The following is a 20,261-nucleotide window of genomic DNA, read 5'->3' on the forward strand; positions in this document are numbered from 1 at the left end:
ATCAGTATTAGGACCACTGTTGTTTTTAATTTTCATAAACGACATTGATGAAGGGATAGAGGGCATGATGTCTAAATTTGCAGATGATGTTAAAATTGGTAGAGTAGTTAATGATCACTGTCAAGCTGAGCTTCTTCAGAGAGACCTAGATAGACTTCAAGAATGGTCAGAAAAATGGCAGCTGTGCTTTAATCCAACAAAGTGTAAGGTATTACACCTGGGAAACAGTAATCCCAAAATAACTTATTCACTTGGTGGAGTTCAACTAAACCCAGTACTGGAGGAAAGGGACTTGGGTGTTACGATACGGTCAGACATGAAATTCTCTGAGCATTGTAAACAGGTTGCAAGGAAGGCCCATGGTGTCCTATCGATGATCTATCGAACTTTTGCAAGTAGAGATAGGGACGTGATAATCCCATTATATAAGGCCTATGTTAGACCACACTTGGAATACTGTGTTCAAGTATGGAGACCGCACCTAAAGAAAGACATCGAGCTTCTTGAAAGGGTGCAAAGAAGGGTAACTCGCCTGGTGAGATCGGCAAAAGGGCGTCCTTATGAAGAAAGACTTCGAATATGTGGGTTGCAGAGTTTGGAAACTAGACACCTTAGAGGAGATTTGATTGAGGTGTTTAAGGCTCTGAGAGGCATCAGTAAAATGAATGAGGACAAAATTTTCAAGATTATAAATGATGCTAGAACTAGGGGACATAAATTCAAGTTACGCGGGGAAATGTTTAGATTGGACTGCAGGAAGTTTTATTTTAGCCAGCGAGTTATAAATTACTGGAATAAGTTGCCTTCATGGGTGGTAGAGGCCGACAGTTTGGGGAAATTCAAAGGTCATCTGGATAGTACTTTCGGGTAAGGGAAGCGCATAGGATGATAGGATTAATTTCCTTTTTATTTAATTTTTAATTTCATTTTATTATTTTTATTTATTTATTAATTATTATTATTTATTTATTTAATTTTTGTTTTTATCATTGTTTTGTTCGGATTTTTTTTTTTTTTTTTGGCTGGTGCAGCATAAGCCATAGGCTTTCTTGCACCATACGGCCGTTACTAATACTAATACTAATTTGTTAATAAGGGGCTCACTCAAGAAGAATTTCAGCTAAGGTCCATCCCCAGTTAAAACAGTCTGTTAAGAAACAAATTTTTTTAACAAGGTGCTCAGGTAATTCCCAAAAATTTTGGGCCCTTCACATATGCCAATTCTGAAATAAATTTTGAAAATTAAAATGACTAATAGTATCTAATATATATTTTAAAAAAATAATAAAAATTATACACATAATAAGCAGAAATATATGCACATATTTTAATAGTTTTTTTAAACTGGAAAATGGAATAAGTTCTAATGTGGATTATTAAAATTTTATATTGTAGATTATTTATTATAAATACAATAAGCTTGAAAAATATTTTTACTTTTATAGCACATATTTATTTTGTCATTTTCCTTATTTATTATTGATTTTAAAGTTGATATTTAAGTAAAATAAAGAGGAAATTGCGATAATTAAAAAGTGCAGCAAAATTTATTTGAACAAATGGTTCTTTGAAACAATTTTAAGATATTCAGTAGAATGAACTTTCCGCATAATGAAAGGATGCCACATATAACCTCAAAAAAAAAAAGTTTGTTTTAATGAATTTTACTGCATCATTACACAGATAGCAACAAAACTGCTTAAGGACTTACTTCCTTTAACTGTAATGCCTGTCTGAGTTCTGCTTCTTTCCTTTTCCTTTCTTCAAGTTCTCTAGCACTCTCCTCTAGTAGCCTTTCTTGTTCTTCTGCTTTTTCTAAAAGGTTTTCACCTCCAACTATTATTTTCTTTTCAAGAGCTTGGAGTTTCTGAGTTAAAGCATCATGTTCTTGTCTAAAATATTAACATGTCAAATTAATAAATAGTTTGTACCAATTTCTAAATAAAGGAATTGTTTATTCAACAACATATGAAATCAGTGAGTCACATCACTTAGCAACAAAATATGATTTTTATACAGTAGGGCTCCACTCATACGGCGGGTTAGGTTCCACATCCCCGCTGAAAAGCAAAAATCGCTGAAAAAGTGGAACTGAGCCTTTTTTTCACTTGTGAATGTACATAAAAGTCTAATAACATGTTTACACTATCATATGCTGTAAACAGACTAATCAACAACAATAAAATGGTGCCTGATGCCCTTCTTGGAATCGGCTGCTGAGTGAGTCATGCCAAAAAAAATGGAACTAAAAAAAGGAAAATGGAAGCACCAAATATAATGAACATGGATATAATTGAAACTGCCATATTAGCGGAATGCCAAAAAGCAGGGCCTTGCTGTATGTATATGTATGTCGCCTATCCCAGTTTGCTGATTCTGACACTACTTTTACAAAATTTAAATTAAACACATTATCTTTTTCTCATTTATTAGCACTTTCCATTTAATTTCTATTAATTTCAATATAATCACCTAAAATTTAAAATCAGGCAAAACTGGAATGGGGACAACAGAAACGGGTAGGTATGAGACATTCTTTTAGTCTGGCTATCGGTCTGCTCAAAGTCCCCAAAGAAGTGGCAGACCGATACTATATTATTTCCATTTTCATTAATATAATTTTATATAGGCCTTCCAGGCTAAAGCTAGTTTACTTTTACTAACTTGTTAGTTTGGTCCTTATGTAGGTTATTTTGCTACTTAACAGTTGTATATCACTACTATATATATATATATATATATATATATATATATATATATATATATATATATATATATATATATATACTATCATTGAATTATATTAAAATAAGTTAAATTATAATAAAGTGAAAATAAATAATTAAATAATTAGGCATTCATTAGAGGCAGCGACATGCAATTCCTCCATATGAAGCTGAAATACATCCAATATTTTAAATTAAATAAAATAAAACATAAGCCAGTATTATGGCAAAAACCGTAGAGCAAAAATTAACATAAAAACATACAAGACGTGAAATATCACTTTTGGTGGTATTTCAAATTCCGCTAAATTAATATGTAATTGGCATTATCCTAAAATTTGTATAGTTATTGTGAATTGGATTTAAAGTTTGAAATTATACAAGGGTTTCTGGGCTACTATTTATGTCTATTCTTGTTTTTCGTTCGTTTGTTTATTTGGGTTATTTTTATGTTAATTTTTGCTCTACAGTTTTTGCCATAATACTGGCTTATGTTTTATTTTATTTAATTTAAAATATTGGATATATATATATATAGTAGTGATATACAACTGTTAAGTAGCAAAATAAGCAGAGAAAGTAAAATAACAAAAGTTATTGTATGACTAATGCTCCAAAATGCACAGTGCAGCAGTAAAGGAAGCAAAAGGATATAAATAATGTGTGGTTTGTAAAATATATAAAGTGTCTGTGAAAATGGAAATGAAAAGTACACAAGGTGCCTGAACTAAGAGAAGTTTAAGGGATAGTCGAAAGTGGAAGTGAAGTAGTGGTTAAACAGATGAAAGAATTTGAAAAACCTAGTACAAATATTAACTGGGACTGAGGAAGCAAAAAAAATAAAAAATAAATAACACTATATTCAGATATGGGAGGGCAATTTTAGCAAGTGGTCAAATCAGGGGATGGCAAATATGCAAAATCTGAATATAGTAAATGAAAAAAATGATACATAGTCAGGAAATTCATCAGGGTAAGACTATGTATCATTTTTTCATCTACTATATTCAGATTTTGCATATTTGCCATCCTCTGATTTGACCACTCGCCCTCCCATATCTGAATATAGTGTTATTTATTATTATTATTATTATTTTTTTTTTTTTTTTTTGCTTCCTCAGTCCCAGTTCATATTTTTACTAGGTTTTTCAAATTCTTTCACCTGTTTAACCACTGCTTCACTTCCACTTTCGACTATCCCTTAAACTTCTCTTAGTTCAGGCACCTTGTGTAAGTTTCATTTCCATTTTCACAGACACTATATATTTTACAAACCACACATCATTTATATATATATACACAACACTAGATATAGCATAAAATGGTACCTATCATGACTGATTAAAATTCAAAAACAAAATTGGTAGTGAATATCTGCAACATACAAAGACCTATCAGCCTCTATGTAAAAAGCAAAGCTAATAATAATCATAATAATTTCATATTTACAAAATAGAAATTTCTTTTACCAAAAATACCAAATTTTACCAGTTATTATTGAATAAGGCTTACATTGAAATGTGTGTGTGTGTGTGTGTGTGTGTGTGTGTGTGTGTGTGTGTGTGTGTGTGTGTGTGTGTGTGTTTATTATTTTTTAAGTTGATCAGATACATGCAAACTAATACACCAGTTCTAACTGATTCTGTTTCACAAATAAAAAAGGAATGTATACATAGTTCTGATATTCATTCTTCTCACTTATTGTGATGAAATTTTAGAAAGCAAAAACCTGCAAAATAAATAAGCAAACTTGTCTGTATAAAATTCACTTGTGATAATGCTTATATTTTATCACAAAACAGTAAGCTTCAGGAACATTACCTTGTTAGTTTACATGAGATGCAAGTAGCTACACTAGCTTTGTTCTCTCTTCACATACATCTGTTTTCTATCTTCTATATTTTTTTTATCTCTATCAAAACAAAAAAAATGTTCCATTCTATTGCATAAAGTAAAAATATTTCTACAAATATTTTTATGATCCCAAGGTTAGTGTATGTGATGATCCACTAAATGGCATGTAGAAATATTGCAATGCTTTCTGAATTTATTTGATGACTTTTCTAGGCCAGTATGTTAGGAAGGCAATGAGAGAAAGCATTACTCTTGATCTGATTATCTCCTTTTATCTGCAAATTCATTAAGAATTTGCAGATAAAAGGCCCGCTAGGTGGCAGTGATCACAATGTACCAATGTGGGAGTGATTTAAAGATGTAACTACTGTCAAGGACAAAGGGAGAGACTTCTGCTTTTGTAGAGATGACTAAATGGTCGCAAAGTTTTTAAAATCAAGTCAGTGTGACCAAATGAAGATGTTACTAACTGCAAATTACAAATGGAAAGCATTCAGGGAAATAATTGTAGTAGCTACTATGCTTTTTATACCAACTGAGAGATACTATTCAAGACTAAGACCTAAATGAATGACAGATCAGGATGCTTACAGTAGATATAAATGAATCTGCAATCAAGTTACAGGGGAGGTTAGGCAAGCTAAGGCAGACTATAAGAAGTCTCAAGCAAAAAATGCAAAGATAAGCAGCAAAGACAAAGACTTGTTTACTTATGTAAACACTAGACGGAAGGGGACGAATCACATTGTCCACTTGATATGAATGGTTTAACTGTTCATAATCCTGCTCAGGTTGCTGACAAACTGAATAAGCATTTTGCATCTACATTCACACATGAGTAATTCATTATGGATGGGGGTTGCCAGAAGTGTATCAAATTCTAACAGGGGAGCTGAATGATTTTGTGAAACTGAGAAGAAAGTGGAAGAGAAACTGTTGAAGCTAAACATAAAAAAAGCACCTGACCTATTCAATTATATTACAGAGACAATAAAGTTACCTTTTTATTGTCACTAATAATATAAATGGAGTAATAAAACCACGAAGTGCAGGAGATCAAAAATGGCCTTTATTCAAATTTTTATTCCAAGTAATCACCACCTGACTGTTCGTTTGTTATTTGGCTTTTAGGAGCATTAGCAACTAAGGCCATATTGCTCCGGGGGGGGATAGGTGGCAAGTGCCTATTGTTAAAAAAAAAAAACGTTTTTTATTAGATTAGTAGTTAGGTTAGGGCTAAATGAGGTTTAAGTTCGGGCAGAGATCATTTAGATGCTAATTTAAATTTTTGTTTAGATTGGGAGCAAACATGGTGGTCAGATATGGCAGAAAGGGGAGGAAGACTGGGGGATGGGGATGGGTAGAAATATGGGGATGATAGAGAAGATGACCTCAGAATATCAGAGAGGATTGGCCCCACCAGAGAAAAGAGGGGAGGAGAGAAGACAGAAGCCCATCTCCTCCCCCTCCCTGCCCGGGGACAGGGATTTAAAGGGAATCGGGTTGAAGTACCCAGTTCAGATCGCGAAAAAAGGCACATGGGCAGCTAGGCTGCAAGTCCAATCTGGTGTGTTAGATAGATGATCGTGTCACTCGCGGGAGATCCTGCCTATCCAGGATTTGTCATGCCATGTCAGGTCAGGTTGGTATAGATGGTCAAGTCTATTTTTTTCTATGTTGAGGTTCACTCCTGGTGGTTATTGTGCCATCTTCTTATGTTCCAGGTGGTGGTCCGTCATTTCGTTGGAGCAGGGTTCTTCTTCTGGTGAAGAGATCCTGTGCAAAAAGCGAGAGAGCATTATATTCTTCTCTGCTATCTAGCAAGTGATTTCCTGGGCCTTTGATATGTAGGTGATTGTGGAGATGAGGATGCTCCTAAGGTCATCACAGAGTGGGCATTCATGGAAAAGGTGGGTCCAGGTCTCCGCTCCTCCACGTGTGCAGGATGGGTCATCTGCGATACCAAGGATTGTAAGTTTCCATTTTATAGCTCCATGTCCTGTCAGGAGGTAGCTGGTGAATAGTCCTGTTGAAAATTTAGGAAGAATTTGTGTGTAACCTTCCCTTTAGGGAGAGGTCTTCTGCCGCAGAAGTGCAAGGAGTCTTCTCTTCTTAGCTGCACGAGTGTTGTCAGGGTTTGTAGTGAAATCCAAGATGGTCTGGGAGGTTCCTTTGGAGAGGTGGTATAGTAGGCTACTTCGAAGGACTTCTAAGTCTAGTGGCAGGGCTCCAGCAGGATTTGTGGAAAGTGGGTGCTTAGCGTGTTACAGGCACATATCGTGGTAAGTAGGATTGGTCTTTGTATTATGTCCAGTGCTCTCCTACCAGTGGCTGTGATGGCCTCGGTGTACCAGATTCCTGATGCGTATGTAATTATCAGGAGAAAGATAGCCTGAATTTTGAAAGAACATACTCTTTTAACAAAAGCAAGTATACCAGGTAACTGTAAAACAGGGCTGTTTTGGTGGTGGCACTCATCCAAGAATAAGTAGGAAAGAGGTAGAACAGAGATAGGGCGCATGTGTTTAATCCCCAGTTCCACCACGAGACCCTCGCAAGCATAGTGTAGTTTCTAATATTCTTCTTGAGGTAGTTAAGATGTGGCTGGAATTTAACTTATTGTCCAGGATTACACCTAGACATTTTAACTCTGTGGAAGACTTGATGGTTTTGCCATTGATCTTAATTTGTGGCGGCCAGGTGATATTTAGTCTTCCCTTAAGCAGAATAGAGTCAATCTTAGTAGATGAGGTTTTGAGGTTATGGTGATTTGTCCAGTCATGGAACTTGCAGAGGGCATTGTTAACCAGGGTCTTGAGACGGATCCTGGTATGCTGGGCTATTGTAAGAATAAGATCATTGGCGTATGCTTGCGTGGAGAACCCATGTGGAACAGTAGGGAACCATCTTATTTGTAATAGTTTTCTTTCCTTTTCCCCCCTTAACTTCTTCAGAAAGTTCTAACAGCTCAATTTCACCATCAGAAAGGCCTTTAGGAGATCTTGATAGCATGTCTAAATACTTCACTCTAACATAGTGAAATAGTTCATTTATTTATTTTTTTCAGTGTAGAAGTTACTTTGTGACTTTTACACTGAAAAAAACAATGCCGCCTGCCATTAACAATTGAATATAAACTGACTTAGTTTTTCAGATGGTTTATACGAACTATAAATGGTTGGTAGTACAGGGAAAAACAAATTTTGTAATTAGAAATGGCAACAGTCATCCTGCTTTCCAAAAAAAAAACACATACAGACCCACAACACCACCTGCCATTAACAATTGAATATAACATAGATTTTGTTTATAAGATTGTTTATATGGAGTATAAATAAATGGCAATATAATAATGATTCAGTACAGTGGGAAAGCAAATTTCATAATCGGAAATACTGATCTTTGTGGCACCATGACATCCAACGGAAAGAGGACTTAAAAAAAAAAAAAAAAGCCATCAACTGAATATAAACATCAATTTAGCTCTTTTCAGATTGTTTATATGAAAAATAAATTGGTGGTAGTACAATATTTGTGCCAGCACAGCAGGAAAATAAATTCCACAATTGGAAATGTTGATGGGTAGCAACATCGGATCACAAGCGGTTAATTTACACTACTCCATACTGTATATTTATACATACAGCTGTATTTGTAATGTATTTTGTTTCATAAAAACTTGTTACATTACAAAAAGAGATTTGTAATGAGAGATAAAAAAAAAACAACACCGCATGCCACGTAAATTTTAAAAGGCAAAAAATTATCAAATTTATTGAAACAAGCTGGAAAGAAAACTTTACAGAAAACATTCCAATAACCCAATCACTCAAGAGTCCAAGAAATTACAAAAAAGGCATTATAGGGAATTGCATTTTATTAAGGCTTCTCAGAAAAACACAATTTTGTGTTATTCAAATACAGTACTATTGAAATTTTTACCTACCGAGCTTTACCAAGTTCATCCTCCCGCTGTTCTAGTTCAGATGCAATACGTTTTCTTTCTTCTTCAGCCATATCTTTTTTTTCAGAGAGCATTTTACGATCTGCTTCAATTTTGATTTGGATCTCTTTCATCTTTTCTTCAGAAAGACCTATGCAAAAAGTAGATTGGTATTTGTATGGCTAAATATTGAAAGAACATACTCTTTTAACATAAAAACAAGTATACCAGGTAACTGTAAAACAGGGCTGTTTTGGTGGTGGCACTCATCCAAGAATAAGTAGGAACATATTGCTCCTTCGGGAGCAGTACGTTCCTACTTATTCTTGAAAGTACTGTTAGTGGTACACCAAATTGTACTTAGTTATATGAAAAGCGAATGAAAGTTTGCATAAACTGCACATCAATTTATGGCATCTCATATTGTGAATTACTTCCACAGTTGCTCTGTTTGAGCACTTTAAATAACAATTGCTTTTCCTGAAGTAAAAGTATACTGCAACTTATAATTGGATGTGTGCATTTTTTGATGGCACCATTTCAGACTTTTTTTTTTTGATGATGGGTGGATAGACAGTTCAAGTGCAGGAACTGAAAATCTAGTTGTGACTGGATTCAGAATATGAGAGATTTAAAACAATTTGAAAAGTTAAAAGTTCTATTTAGTTTAGATAGAGCAAAGGCTACTGAAATTGCAGATGCACAAACAAGGTAACTCATTGTGAATGGATTCACAATGTGAGAGGAGCAATATGGCCTTAGTCACTAATGCTCCTAAAACCCAGTAACAACAATAAAGATATGTCATAAAACAATACCATTTATGTAAAGTTTCATTTAGTTTTTATATAGCTACATATAATTTGATGCCTATTAGCACTAATCAGATATGTTAGTTATGTAATTTCTGCAGCTTGAAGCTTTTGCTATAAACTGCACAGAAAACTAACTTTCTGCACCTTTCACATCTCTCACATTGTTAAATCATGTGATAACTGGGTTGTAAGTTCCAGCACTTAGTGCGCCACCCTGTCCTATGATCGGGACAATCTCTGAAACAGCATTGTCTGTGTGGTGGCCATCATCCAAGAATAAGTAGCAATATACTTTCTTCTTCTTTAGGAGACGTGCTTTTCATTCATGGTGGATGAACAGGGAATGAGTAATCATAATAATGCACTAATTTGAAATATAAAGATAGCAAAAACTGTAATCATGACTTTAAAAGAGTCATTTCCCTCACACGTTATTTCCATTAAGAGATAATAACCAATTAATACACTTATGCCATAATTATTACCTCTGTTAATACCATCACATTCTGGAACTTCAGAAATGTTTCAAGAGGTGTTTATTTCCAAGATAATCTTCTCTTTTCTTTATAAATTTCAATAGCATGCATAAGCATTTTTTAACAGAACGCACAAATTGCAACTAACACGATTTGTGCAGAGTAACAAGTTTACAAAGCTTAAAAAAAAAAGGAATGAAGAGAAGATTCTGAAAATTTATGTTTTTTATATGATTGAAGATTTCAGTAAAGGGCAAACACATTTCACAATAATAATGTAAAAACCCACACAATTCCAGCTATAGCTATTTTCACAAATGCAATAAGATAGAGTTTACTACCCGTTTATAATTGCTTGCAGTAACAGAAAAGCCCAATAAACCGGAAAGTGCAAATTGTTTTTATTGTTTTCTGGTTGTGACTTCCAGAAACGTGCTTTAAAAAATATCACAAAGCCATTCAAAATTGGTTCTTATAACATATGATAACGATGAAAGTGTAGTGTGTTTAATGATTTGAATTGGTAACTAATACAGTTTATACTAAAAAAACAACCTTTTAGGGAGTTATATAGTGAAAATTTGAACTTCCGAGGTTGTGGAATGAATTACCAAAAAACAATGTGTTATTGGGTTCACATTATGATATTTTTGCGATACGATGGTAATGGATTAATATCATAAAGTGGGGTACACTGTATTGTATAGCTAGGCATGTGGTTTGAAATGCAGTATTTATGAATGTTTAACATTCATTTTTTGCAATTAATGTTCATATTTTCGATTTGTTGATACTTAAAAAAAAACAAAAAAACTCATTAATCCGTAAACCAAGAACTGCCTGTATATCATTTATTTGCTGTTATTCTTAATGGAAAGTGACAGATGATAACAGTAATAACATTTGTTCTTCCTGTGTTAGAACTTTATTGGAACAAAGGCCACCAAGCCAAACTGTGCCTATTCATGGCTTATTTATACAAAAATTCTTTTGAAATTCTTTTGAAACTATGATGGTTAGAGTTAATTATACAGCTGGATGCATTTCAAATAACAAATAATTCATCAAGATTTGCATCCCAATTATAAGACAAACAGATTAAATACTTGTATAATTCTGATACAAACAAATATTTTAGATCAATGGAGATCTGTCACTTTTATACCTGACAATAAATGGTGACATTATTAAGAAAATTAAGACGTATAAAGACCTTGGCAACTGTATCAAGTTACTGATACCTATCTACCTCAACAAGGTCAATATCAATCAATGGTCAAAAAAGGTTACTGTTATTCGTTAATGGTAACATCTTATAGAGAATTATTTAATGATATCTTTGTTGTTATTATTATTCTTACATTTTCTGTGTCAATTTGCATAAATATCATTACTTTCAAAGAACATTATAATTAATGGACAGTATTAACACAGCAGATTATATCTGTGATTTATAAAACATAATTAGGAGGAACTGCTATCCTATTGAAACATGTCATATAATCTTCATGAGGAAAGAAGCACATTTCCAGTTCTATTTGGAAATATGACACTACAATTTGATTCTGATTTATTAATATAAATATTAAAGAGAAAATTTCATATTGGATTTTTATTTACATATGGGAAAGGACAGTCAACATTTTAATATCTGAATACATTACTAAAATAACAAATAACTTGCCTTTCTTTCTCCGATTCCTTTTCTTTTTCTCCTTCTTTGTCTCAAGGTCTGCTTCATCTGCTTCATCACTGTCATCCAATCCACTACCCTCTGCAGATTCACTCCCATCACTGCCTAGAAAAAATAGATCAAATGAATTTGGAAAATAATATGGTAAAGCCTTTAATTATGGTGAAGTCTTTGTCTGCACGAATTACATGGAAACAGGGAGATAAAGAGCACAAAAAAACCTTCAAAAAATTTATTTTATCAAACACTCTGGCAGGTGTGTACTTTTAGCATTCCTTCTTTAATTAATGCATATTGTAATGTAGATAACAAATATATTGGTTTTTGTCAGAAAAATGAAAATATTGGAACACATTCATAAAAGTAAAATCACAAATTTACCATAAATATGGAAAATTTGTGATATTAGCATTGCTAAGAGACAGATTAATGCAGTGTTCCTCAACCAGTAACCAGTGGTTGAGAAACATTGCATTACTGTCTTTTAGGAGCATCAATGGTTAACACAATATCTGTCAGATTTTATTTATTATTATTATGGTCCAAGGAAGCCTGAGGCTTATGCTGCACCAGCAAAAAAAAAAAAAAAAAAAAAAATCCCAAGTTACCCTGAGAGAGAGAGAGAGAGAGAGAGTCAGAAGTAAAGGAGTCACCAAGAAAGAGAAAAATGATGATATACAGCTCAGGACCCTGGATGTGCTTCACAGGAAAGAATGATTAATTCTATCTCATTTGCTTTATCTCCTAATACACTCTCTGTCCCTGCCAACACTAAGTCCCCTCTCAATGTTGTATGATTATTATTATTATTAGTAGTAGTAGTAGCAGTGACAAAAGATGCAAGAAAGGAAGCTTATACAGTATCAGAAAAAAAAAAAGGAAAAACCCTACCCATCTCATCTGTCTATCTTTAATAACATGTCTAAGTCTTCCTTAAATTTATTCAAACCACCCACTTCCACAACACCAGATGGCAGATTGTTCCAAGAATCATAATGAATCTTCGGTGGAAGAACATTCACCAATAACTTATTTGTCATATTTTTGTTTCATTTTTGTTTTCTGCATTGCATTTTAAATTATTACTATCCCTTTGCCTTCACAAGTACAAAATTTAGAAAAATAAGATATGGTTACCATAATGAAATATTTCAGCATGTAGGAATAAGACATTTAATGAATGGCTTCCTGTGCAATCAGATGACATGATATTAATAAACTATATATGACATGTCCAGTGGTGGGATTCAAATAATTTAACAACCGGTTCACTGCTCTAATGACCTTTCTAAGTATAAAAAAACTATATACCGAAAGGTAGTTTATTATTTCATGCAGTTAATACTTAAATAAGAACAATAAAAGAGGTCCACAAAACTAGATTATGTTATAAGAAAGAGTTTTAAAATATTAATGAAAAAATATTAAATAATACCTGACAAAAAACAATAAAACTGTTATTTAAGATATTTCCACATTGCTTCTTGACTGGCGTCCTCACTTGCAATTTTCTTCACTTTTATCCGAGCATCATTGGCTGAGTGATTTATCCTTAACCATCTTTTCACTGTAGGAGTAGGATCCCATTCCTTTAGAGGTAGGCCGATTAGTCTAATAGTCATTGTGTTTGATATATTAGAAACAGTTAGGCGACTTCTCTTCTCTGAACATATTATGTTCATCTTTGAAAAAACCCCTTTCCGCTTCTGCTGAACTTACAGCAATTGTTCTGACAATATTTTTAGCTCTTCAAACTTTTAGGAATTGCATAATTCTGGGAATTTTTTAAAACATTTTCCACGAAATCTCGATAATCATTAATATCAATTTGGTAATTAAAAATTTCATTAAATATGAGCAATTGTTCTTCAGCTGCTTTCCATGGAACTAGTACTTCTTCAATATTCCAGTAATCTGGCTCCAAAAAATTGAGAAATTGTAATTTATTCCTATCTTTAAATTGGCTACAAATGCTCTTAAATGCTCACATTCCATTAGTCTTAAATGTTCACAATCCATTAGTCTTTTTTTTTCAAATTCGTTACGATGTTTTCTAAAAGTCTTCCCCAAGGAAGCCCAACAAATCGATGATTTTCTACAAATTTTATATTTTTGAAGGTTTCTGAAGTAATTAATTCATCAACTTTTTTTCCGTATGGACCCTTTTCCTTTCCAAGCATTTGAAATGCTTTAATAGATCTTATCACGAGTTTTTCAGCCTTTATTATGTCTATATTTCTTGCTTGCAGTGCATTTGAAAGAAGAGAAATTTCGTTTAAAATATCAATCATCAATGCCAAATCAGTTATAAAATATATACTGTATTTTCAAGACGGGCAGCCATACCTAAGTACTTCTTATTTGACCTTAAACTACAGGCAGCACACCTTGGTCCCAAAACTCTACCAATCTTTATAATTTCAATCCCAAGTTGTTCGGATATTTTGGAAAGTTCAATTTGGTTCTTATTGGATTGATGAAAAATAGTATATATCTTATCAATAAATATTTTAAAATGATTTACTTGCTTTATTTCCTTTATCGAATCATCTAAAACAAGATGGAGGCGATGATTTAAACAGTGCCATATTATTATGTTTGGAAACTCTTTTGCAATCCTAGTGCTCACTCCAGATTTTCTCTCAAGCATAACGCTGGCACCATCGGAGCAAAATCCTATTAAATTTTTTTCTAGGTAGTTCTTAGTTTTTTTCCATAACTGAAGAACATATTGTCTTTGCATCTTGTTTTTCCAATTCAACTAGTTCAACGAAAATTGTTGGTGATGTAACTGAATCCAAGGCCAATTCTAATTTTGGTTTCTTATTGAAAAAATCTGTCAAACTCTGTTGCCTTTTCATCCTTTTAAGGGCTACTGCAAAAAATTTTAAAATGTTTTATTTTAATATATTATAGAGCAGGAGCGGATATGTGCCTATATATTTGAATATTTTTACTGGTTCTGTCCATGTGTGGTCATATCATAAACTTTTATAAACAAAGCACTATGCTTATATCATTGATAAACATCAGTCAGAACATACATTTTCTTCATTTTATCGATACTAAACAAAATTTCTTGCTGAATTAATATATGGCATAGGCTATGCAGATTAAATACGATAGAATACCAGGCGCCCACCTTAGAGAGAGAGCCCTGATCACAAGTGCCATTTTAACAACCGGTTCGCCGAACTCAACAAAAAATTAGGTATCGGTTCTGCCGAACCGGTGCGAACCAGCTGAATCCCACCACTGGACATGTCCCTATCTTTGGGACTTCATCAGTAGTAAGAGAAATATTTTTAATTTCTAATTTAAAATGTTTCTCTTACTTATTTAATTTCTAATTAATTAATTTCTGTGTTACACAATATACAAATTTGCTAACAAATCTGAGTTATTTACATACTCACAGAATGGTAGGGCTACCCTGATATTAAGAGGGAACAAAAAAGAATAATAAAGAATTCTGATTGGGAAATGTAATTATGCAAACAGGGTGTTCATTAGATCAGGTCAGCTGTTCTTGGTCTGATCATGTAGCAGCCAATGGTTCAGGGATGTTTTCTGCATGCAGAACCTTTGCCTTTCAGCTATTTGAGCAAACCTGCAAAATCTAGAGGGATTCTTATTGCTGCTGGTACTAGTAATAGGATTGTTGGCATTGATGCTGTTAGGGGAGGAAGGAAATTATATTTTTGAGGATCTGTGAGAGGGAAAGAGAAAGGGCAATGGAAGGGAAAGGAAGGTTGGGATGGGAACACTGGGAAAGGGTGTATCCAGTGGGGAGACAGTAGTCCTCCCCATGCCTATTGAGGTAGGAGGGAATGGAAAAGCATTTTGATGGCTCCAATGAGGTTTTTTTTAAAGAGGACAGGGCAGCAGATTCAAAATCTGACATGAAGACCTTTGAAAGTGTGGGAAGGATGGACAGGTCCCATGGTTGACATGAATTTTGCTGCTTTATAAAAAAAAAACATACACTATAATGCTCATACTGTCACTCCTTTTCAATGTAATCACTCTGTAAAGTGATATATTTATCCCACTGTGGCAAGGCACTGATACAAACAGTGTAGAAAGAAATATGTTGATCATCATGTAGTCCCCTTCAAGATACTGTTTCCGATTTCTGTATTCTCAGATGCTTTTTAATTGACCCGAACAAGTGAAAATCTTTGGAAGTCAAGTTCAGGGTTGATCATCATGTAGTCCCCTTCAAGATACTGTTTCCGATTTCTGTATTCTCAGATGCTTTTTAATTGATCCGAACAAGTGAAAATCTTTGGAAGTCAAGTTCAGGGTATAAAATGAAGATCATGATTTCCTAGCATGTTATCATGATCAAAATAAAACTGTGGTATGCAATACGATGTTCTGATTTGAAAATTTTCCAAGCTGCTTTTTTCTTTTCTATTTTTTTTATAAATTGCTTGATACACAAAAAGACACTGGGAATGATCTTGCTAGAGCAAAATGGTGACTCACAACAAGTAACTTTCTGGAAATGGCAACACATTACATCTTTCGGTTGAACATAAATATCTTTGGTACATCGTGCAGATGCCTTTTTCAAAAAGTAAGTGGCCACAAATAATTGTTTCTATACTTTCAATACTTATGTAAAGTGCACCTATGTACCTTGATATAGCCAACACCTTCAACACTGAAAGAAAAAGAATAGCCACAAAACTCCATGAGCAATGGCAAACAAAGTGGGAGCAGGAAACCAGAGGTAGCTTTGGGCTAACCAATGGTTAGCCCAAAGCCACCTAAGTGGACTTTTTATAACATTTATAGCCCCTGGACTTTTCCAACATTTATATTGACAGGTTTGACTGATGTCTGAATTAGTGTGGACTGATGACCCAAACTGCAGCTGTGGTGAGAGTGAAGACTGGACACACATTCTATATGAATGTATAATTTATGACATCCCCAGAACACAGTTAATAGCACAGATTAGCCCCCTTCCCAGGGGAGAGGAACATCTGTTCATCATAGAAGAGAATAATTATAAAGCCTTTACAACCTTCACACAGCAAGTGTTCAAAATGTGCAGAACTATCCAAAGAATGGCAATTCAGCTCTCCAGGAAATTAAACAATAATAGGCTCACGTTTCCCACTATGCCCAGACAATGAGTTTAAAACTGTCAGGATAGCAGTATTCTGTGCCTTGATAGCAGTATTCTGTGCCTTGACATGACAAAACCGGATTGCCCTGGGTAACCCCCCCCCCAGGGGTTGTCCGGCCATTAACATCGAAATAAAAAACAGTGCAAACATGCAACAACATGCACCTTGCACAGTAGTCATCAAACATGACGGGTCCATGGATTCATGTTGTTTTCACCAAATTCTGAGCCTTCCATCAACATGATGCACCACGAACTTCAACTTGTCAGACCAAGCAACTGTTTTCCAATCCTTGATAGTCCAGTGCTGTTGTTGCTGTGCCCACAGGAGGCATGCCCTCTTGTTCTTCATTGATAACAAAGGCATGCGATGTGGCCGTCGGCTGTTGTAGCCCATTCGCGATAAAATGCGACTAGTGGTCCATTGCGATCTTTTGTTCTGCGGCACCAAGGTTGTATTTTGATGTGATGTGTGACATTGTAGCCGCCATCCTCTGGCCTTTCTCATCAACAAGTGATTTTCTTCCACAGGAGTGCCGTTGAGAGGACGTTTTCTGTTCGTTGCACCATTCTTGACACCCTTGAAACTGGGGTGTGTGAAAAGTTCAGGAAAACTGCCGTTTCAGAGATGCTTTGTGCAGCATCTCTTGCACCTACTACCATGCCACGTTCGAAGTCTGTTAGATCACTCGTTTTCCACATTCTTGCTACAGTTTGTAAGCTTAACTGATACTAGAGAGGTTGTTCTCCTGCATTTATATCCACAACTGTGGTCATGTGACTTGCAATAGTGTGGGACAAACCATTTGTGTGCACAGCAGGGGCATACCTAATAAAGTGGCAGAACAGTGTATATGACCTGTTCAAATTTCACTGATTTTCGATAATCAAACATTTCACACCACCTTGTATATTGTCTTATATAGTGTCTAAAGTGCACTCAATGGACATATAATCACAAGGCAAGAAGGGGAAACTGTATTGTCATGACTTACCATTCATATTTTATTATACTGGTACTGGCCTCTTGGAATAAACTAAACTCCAGGCCAACATTCAGTTTCTGAGACTTGTTGTGGACATTCTTGCAATGATAATAGCCAGGCTGCCACTTGAGAATCTAAAAATGATGAATGGATGTAATGATTTGTGCAATTAGAAGGTGAAAAAAACTACCAATCTTGAAATTCAAGTACAGGTGATCCCCGCTTAACGGTGATAATTCGTTCCGGAAAAACAGAGCGCTAAGTGAATCTGCCCTAAGCGAGCGCCACATTCCCATAAGGTAACATGTGTATTTGTGAGTTGCGGTCGGTACCATAGGATATTTCCTAATCAATAATAAACGGTAGTGAAAAGACCGACATTTGTGTATCTTGCACAAATGTCAGTCAAAATATTTAATATTCAAATATTTGTACATATAAAATATTCTGCATTACATATGTATATAATTATGTGGTAACCACTTACGTATCAAAATTAAACTTAAAATCATGAAAAATGTGTCGGTTTTGGGTTGAACTTTGGCCCTCTTCCAAATAAACTAAAAGGGGTATTAATTTTAAATCCCCTGCAGCGTTACCACCTAACAATAAAGTCAACCGATCCTTCGCCACTTTGAAACCTGGCATGTTTTTTCCTTCTTTCAATATGAAGCTTCTTTTAGGCATTCATTTTTCCATAAAAGTCCTGCTTCATCTATGTTAAAAACTTGTTAAGAAGTATAACACATAATACCCCTCTTCAATAATTTTAAGTTCTTTTTTGAAAGTTTCGGCTCTTTTTTTTAAGGTGAGTTTTCTTCATATCATCATATTGACTAATCTCTCTCTCTCTCTCTCTCTCTGTTGTTTTTTTTTTTAAATATTTAACTTAACTGAATTCTGCATTGGATATTATCTTCAATAAAATTAGTTAAAAGTCTTTCCATTTCAATCCTAATAGCCAGCCTAGCCCTAGTTGCTTACAGTGGAACAGCTATCTTTCCTGCTGCTAAAATTAATTCTTTATTTTTTTATAATTGTTCTTACAGTTAAACTTGCAAGTCCTAAATTATGGCACACATCCTCTTGTCATTGACCACAATCGATTCGCTTCAAAACGTCTAATTTAATTTTCAAATTCAGTCTTTTTCTTACATTTATAGTCTTCGTACTGCGCCCAGACGTTGCTTTTTCATTCTTATCTGCCATTATTAACTCTTCGAAAATGTAACTGCGTTGGTTGCATTAATTACGATACAATGTTCGAGTAAACTGTCCATTATGCACCATGTCTAATACTGTATTGAGTGATGACCAGACTTCGGATAAATGCATATAATGCAAATATTACAAGCAATATACTTGATATATTTTTTAAAATGTTGATCTCAGAACTATGTAACAAGTCACTGTACTGCAATTAAATTAGCGTGTGAGAAACTTTCACTGAGCGTTGGAAAATTTCTCAAGTCGGCGTGGGAAATGTTTTAATGCTGTTTTGCTATTCATTTTCAAGCTATCGACTCCATCAAATGAAACGATTTTGTTAAATATGCCAAAAATGCAATCTGTAAAAGAGCGTTATAGTCAGATACGGGTTATAATATAAGAACAGCATTATAGCGAATCAGCATAAAGCGAACCGCATTATAACGGGGGCCTGCTGTACATCAAAATCTGGCTAAGTCTGGTTGCTTTGTGACAACCAATTCTGCTTGCACTCTCACACTGATGACATCATTAGGAACTGGGCATATCTTCCACATGTAAGATATAAATATACCGTCCTTCAGATGCTGGATACTCAGGTGTGACCTATCATAGACAGGTGTTGAAGTGTGGAATCTACCTAACCTCTGCATAAAATTTGATATGCCTCCAAAGATGGCAGAATTACTGGCTTTGTTTATTAAGCCCCAAGGCGAGTATTTAACCCCTTCCCGGAACATTATTTTTCCAGAAAATGTGCTGTAACGGATCCACTGTTTTTATTTTACAGATTAAAAGTATGCATCATGTGAATACTCATTATATAGTTTGTGTTTTTTAGTAATTTTTTCGTAGAAAATACATGGGAGTAATTAACCCATTTGGGCTATGCCGAGTTATCTCGTGTACACCAAAAAAGTGTGCAAATTATACAGATTTTTTAAATAAATTAGCACTTGAGCTTTTTAAAACAAAGGCACAGAAAAAGTCTTCATTACTCATTATATAAATAAATTTAAAAAATCAAGTGGAACGCACAAGCAGTAATCATGAACTAACTACATTCTGACACATGGCCACCACAAGTGGACAGGCGAGGTAAGCGTCGCTTACAGACAGCAGTTCAAGAGGGTGCCGAAATATTTTTTGATATTGTTTTTGTGAATTATTTTCGTGGGTTCGGTATTCTGCATTTATGATAGCAAATTATATTTTGCTTACTGGCGGCACAGGAATGTGCGCTACTGTTCTGACATCACTGTACAATATAAATAAAACGAAAGCCTAATGCAAAATTAGCCAGATAAATGGCAGAGAAAATGTTTCAGTCCTAAATTTGGAGGTATTATTATTGTTTGCTTCGGGTATTATTGTATCCTGAGATATTTCAAGTAGTTATGAATAACTTTTAAAACAGAA

At 34.5% G+C, this 20,261-nt stretch overlaps 1 protein-coding gene across 1 annotated transcript in view; it reads right to left on the bottom strand.

Moving 5' to 3' along the window:
• Nucleotides 1-20,261, bottom strand: part of Klp64D (kinesin-like protein 64D) — a 169,284-nt gene that overhangs the window by 43,743 nt on the left and 105,280 nt on the right. Inside the window, exons 10-12 of the mRNA XM_090383588.1 lie at nt 11,499-11,612; nt 8,527-8,674; nt 1,712-1,892 (exon numbers count right to left, since the gene is read on the bottom strand). Of these exons, the coding sequence (XP_090239714.1) occupies nt 1,712-1,892; nt 8,527-8,674; nt 11,499-11,612 (443 nt within the window). The remainder of the gene's footprint in view (nt 1-1,711; nt 1,893-8,526; nt 8,675-11,498; nt 11,613-20,261) is intronic.

Source organism: Mastigoproctus giganteus, chromosome 10 (assembly GCF_048544385.1).
Source record: "Mastigoproctus giganteus isolate SK-2022 chromosome 10, ASM4854438v1, whole genome shotgun sequence".
NCBI classification, from domain to species: domain Eukaryota; kingdom Metazoa; phylum Arthropoda; class Arachnida; order Uropygi; family Thelyphonidae; genus Mastigoproctus; species Mastigoproctus giganteus.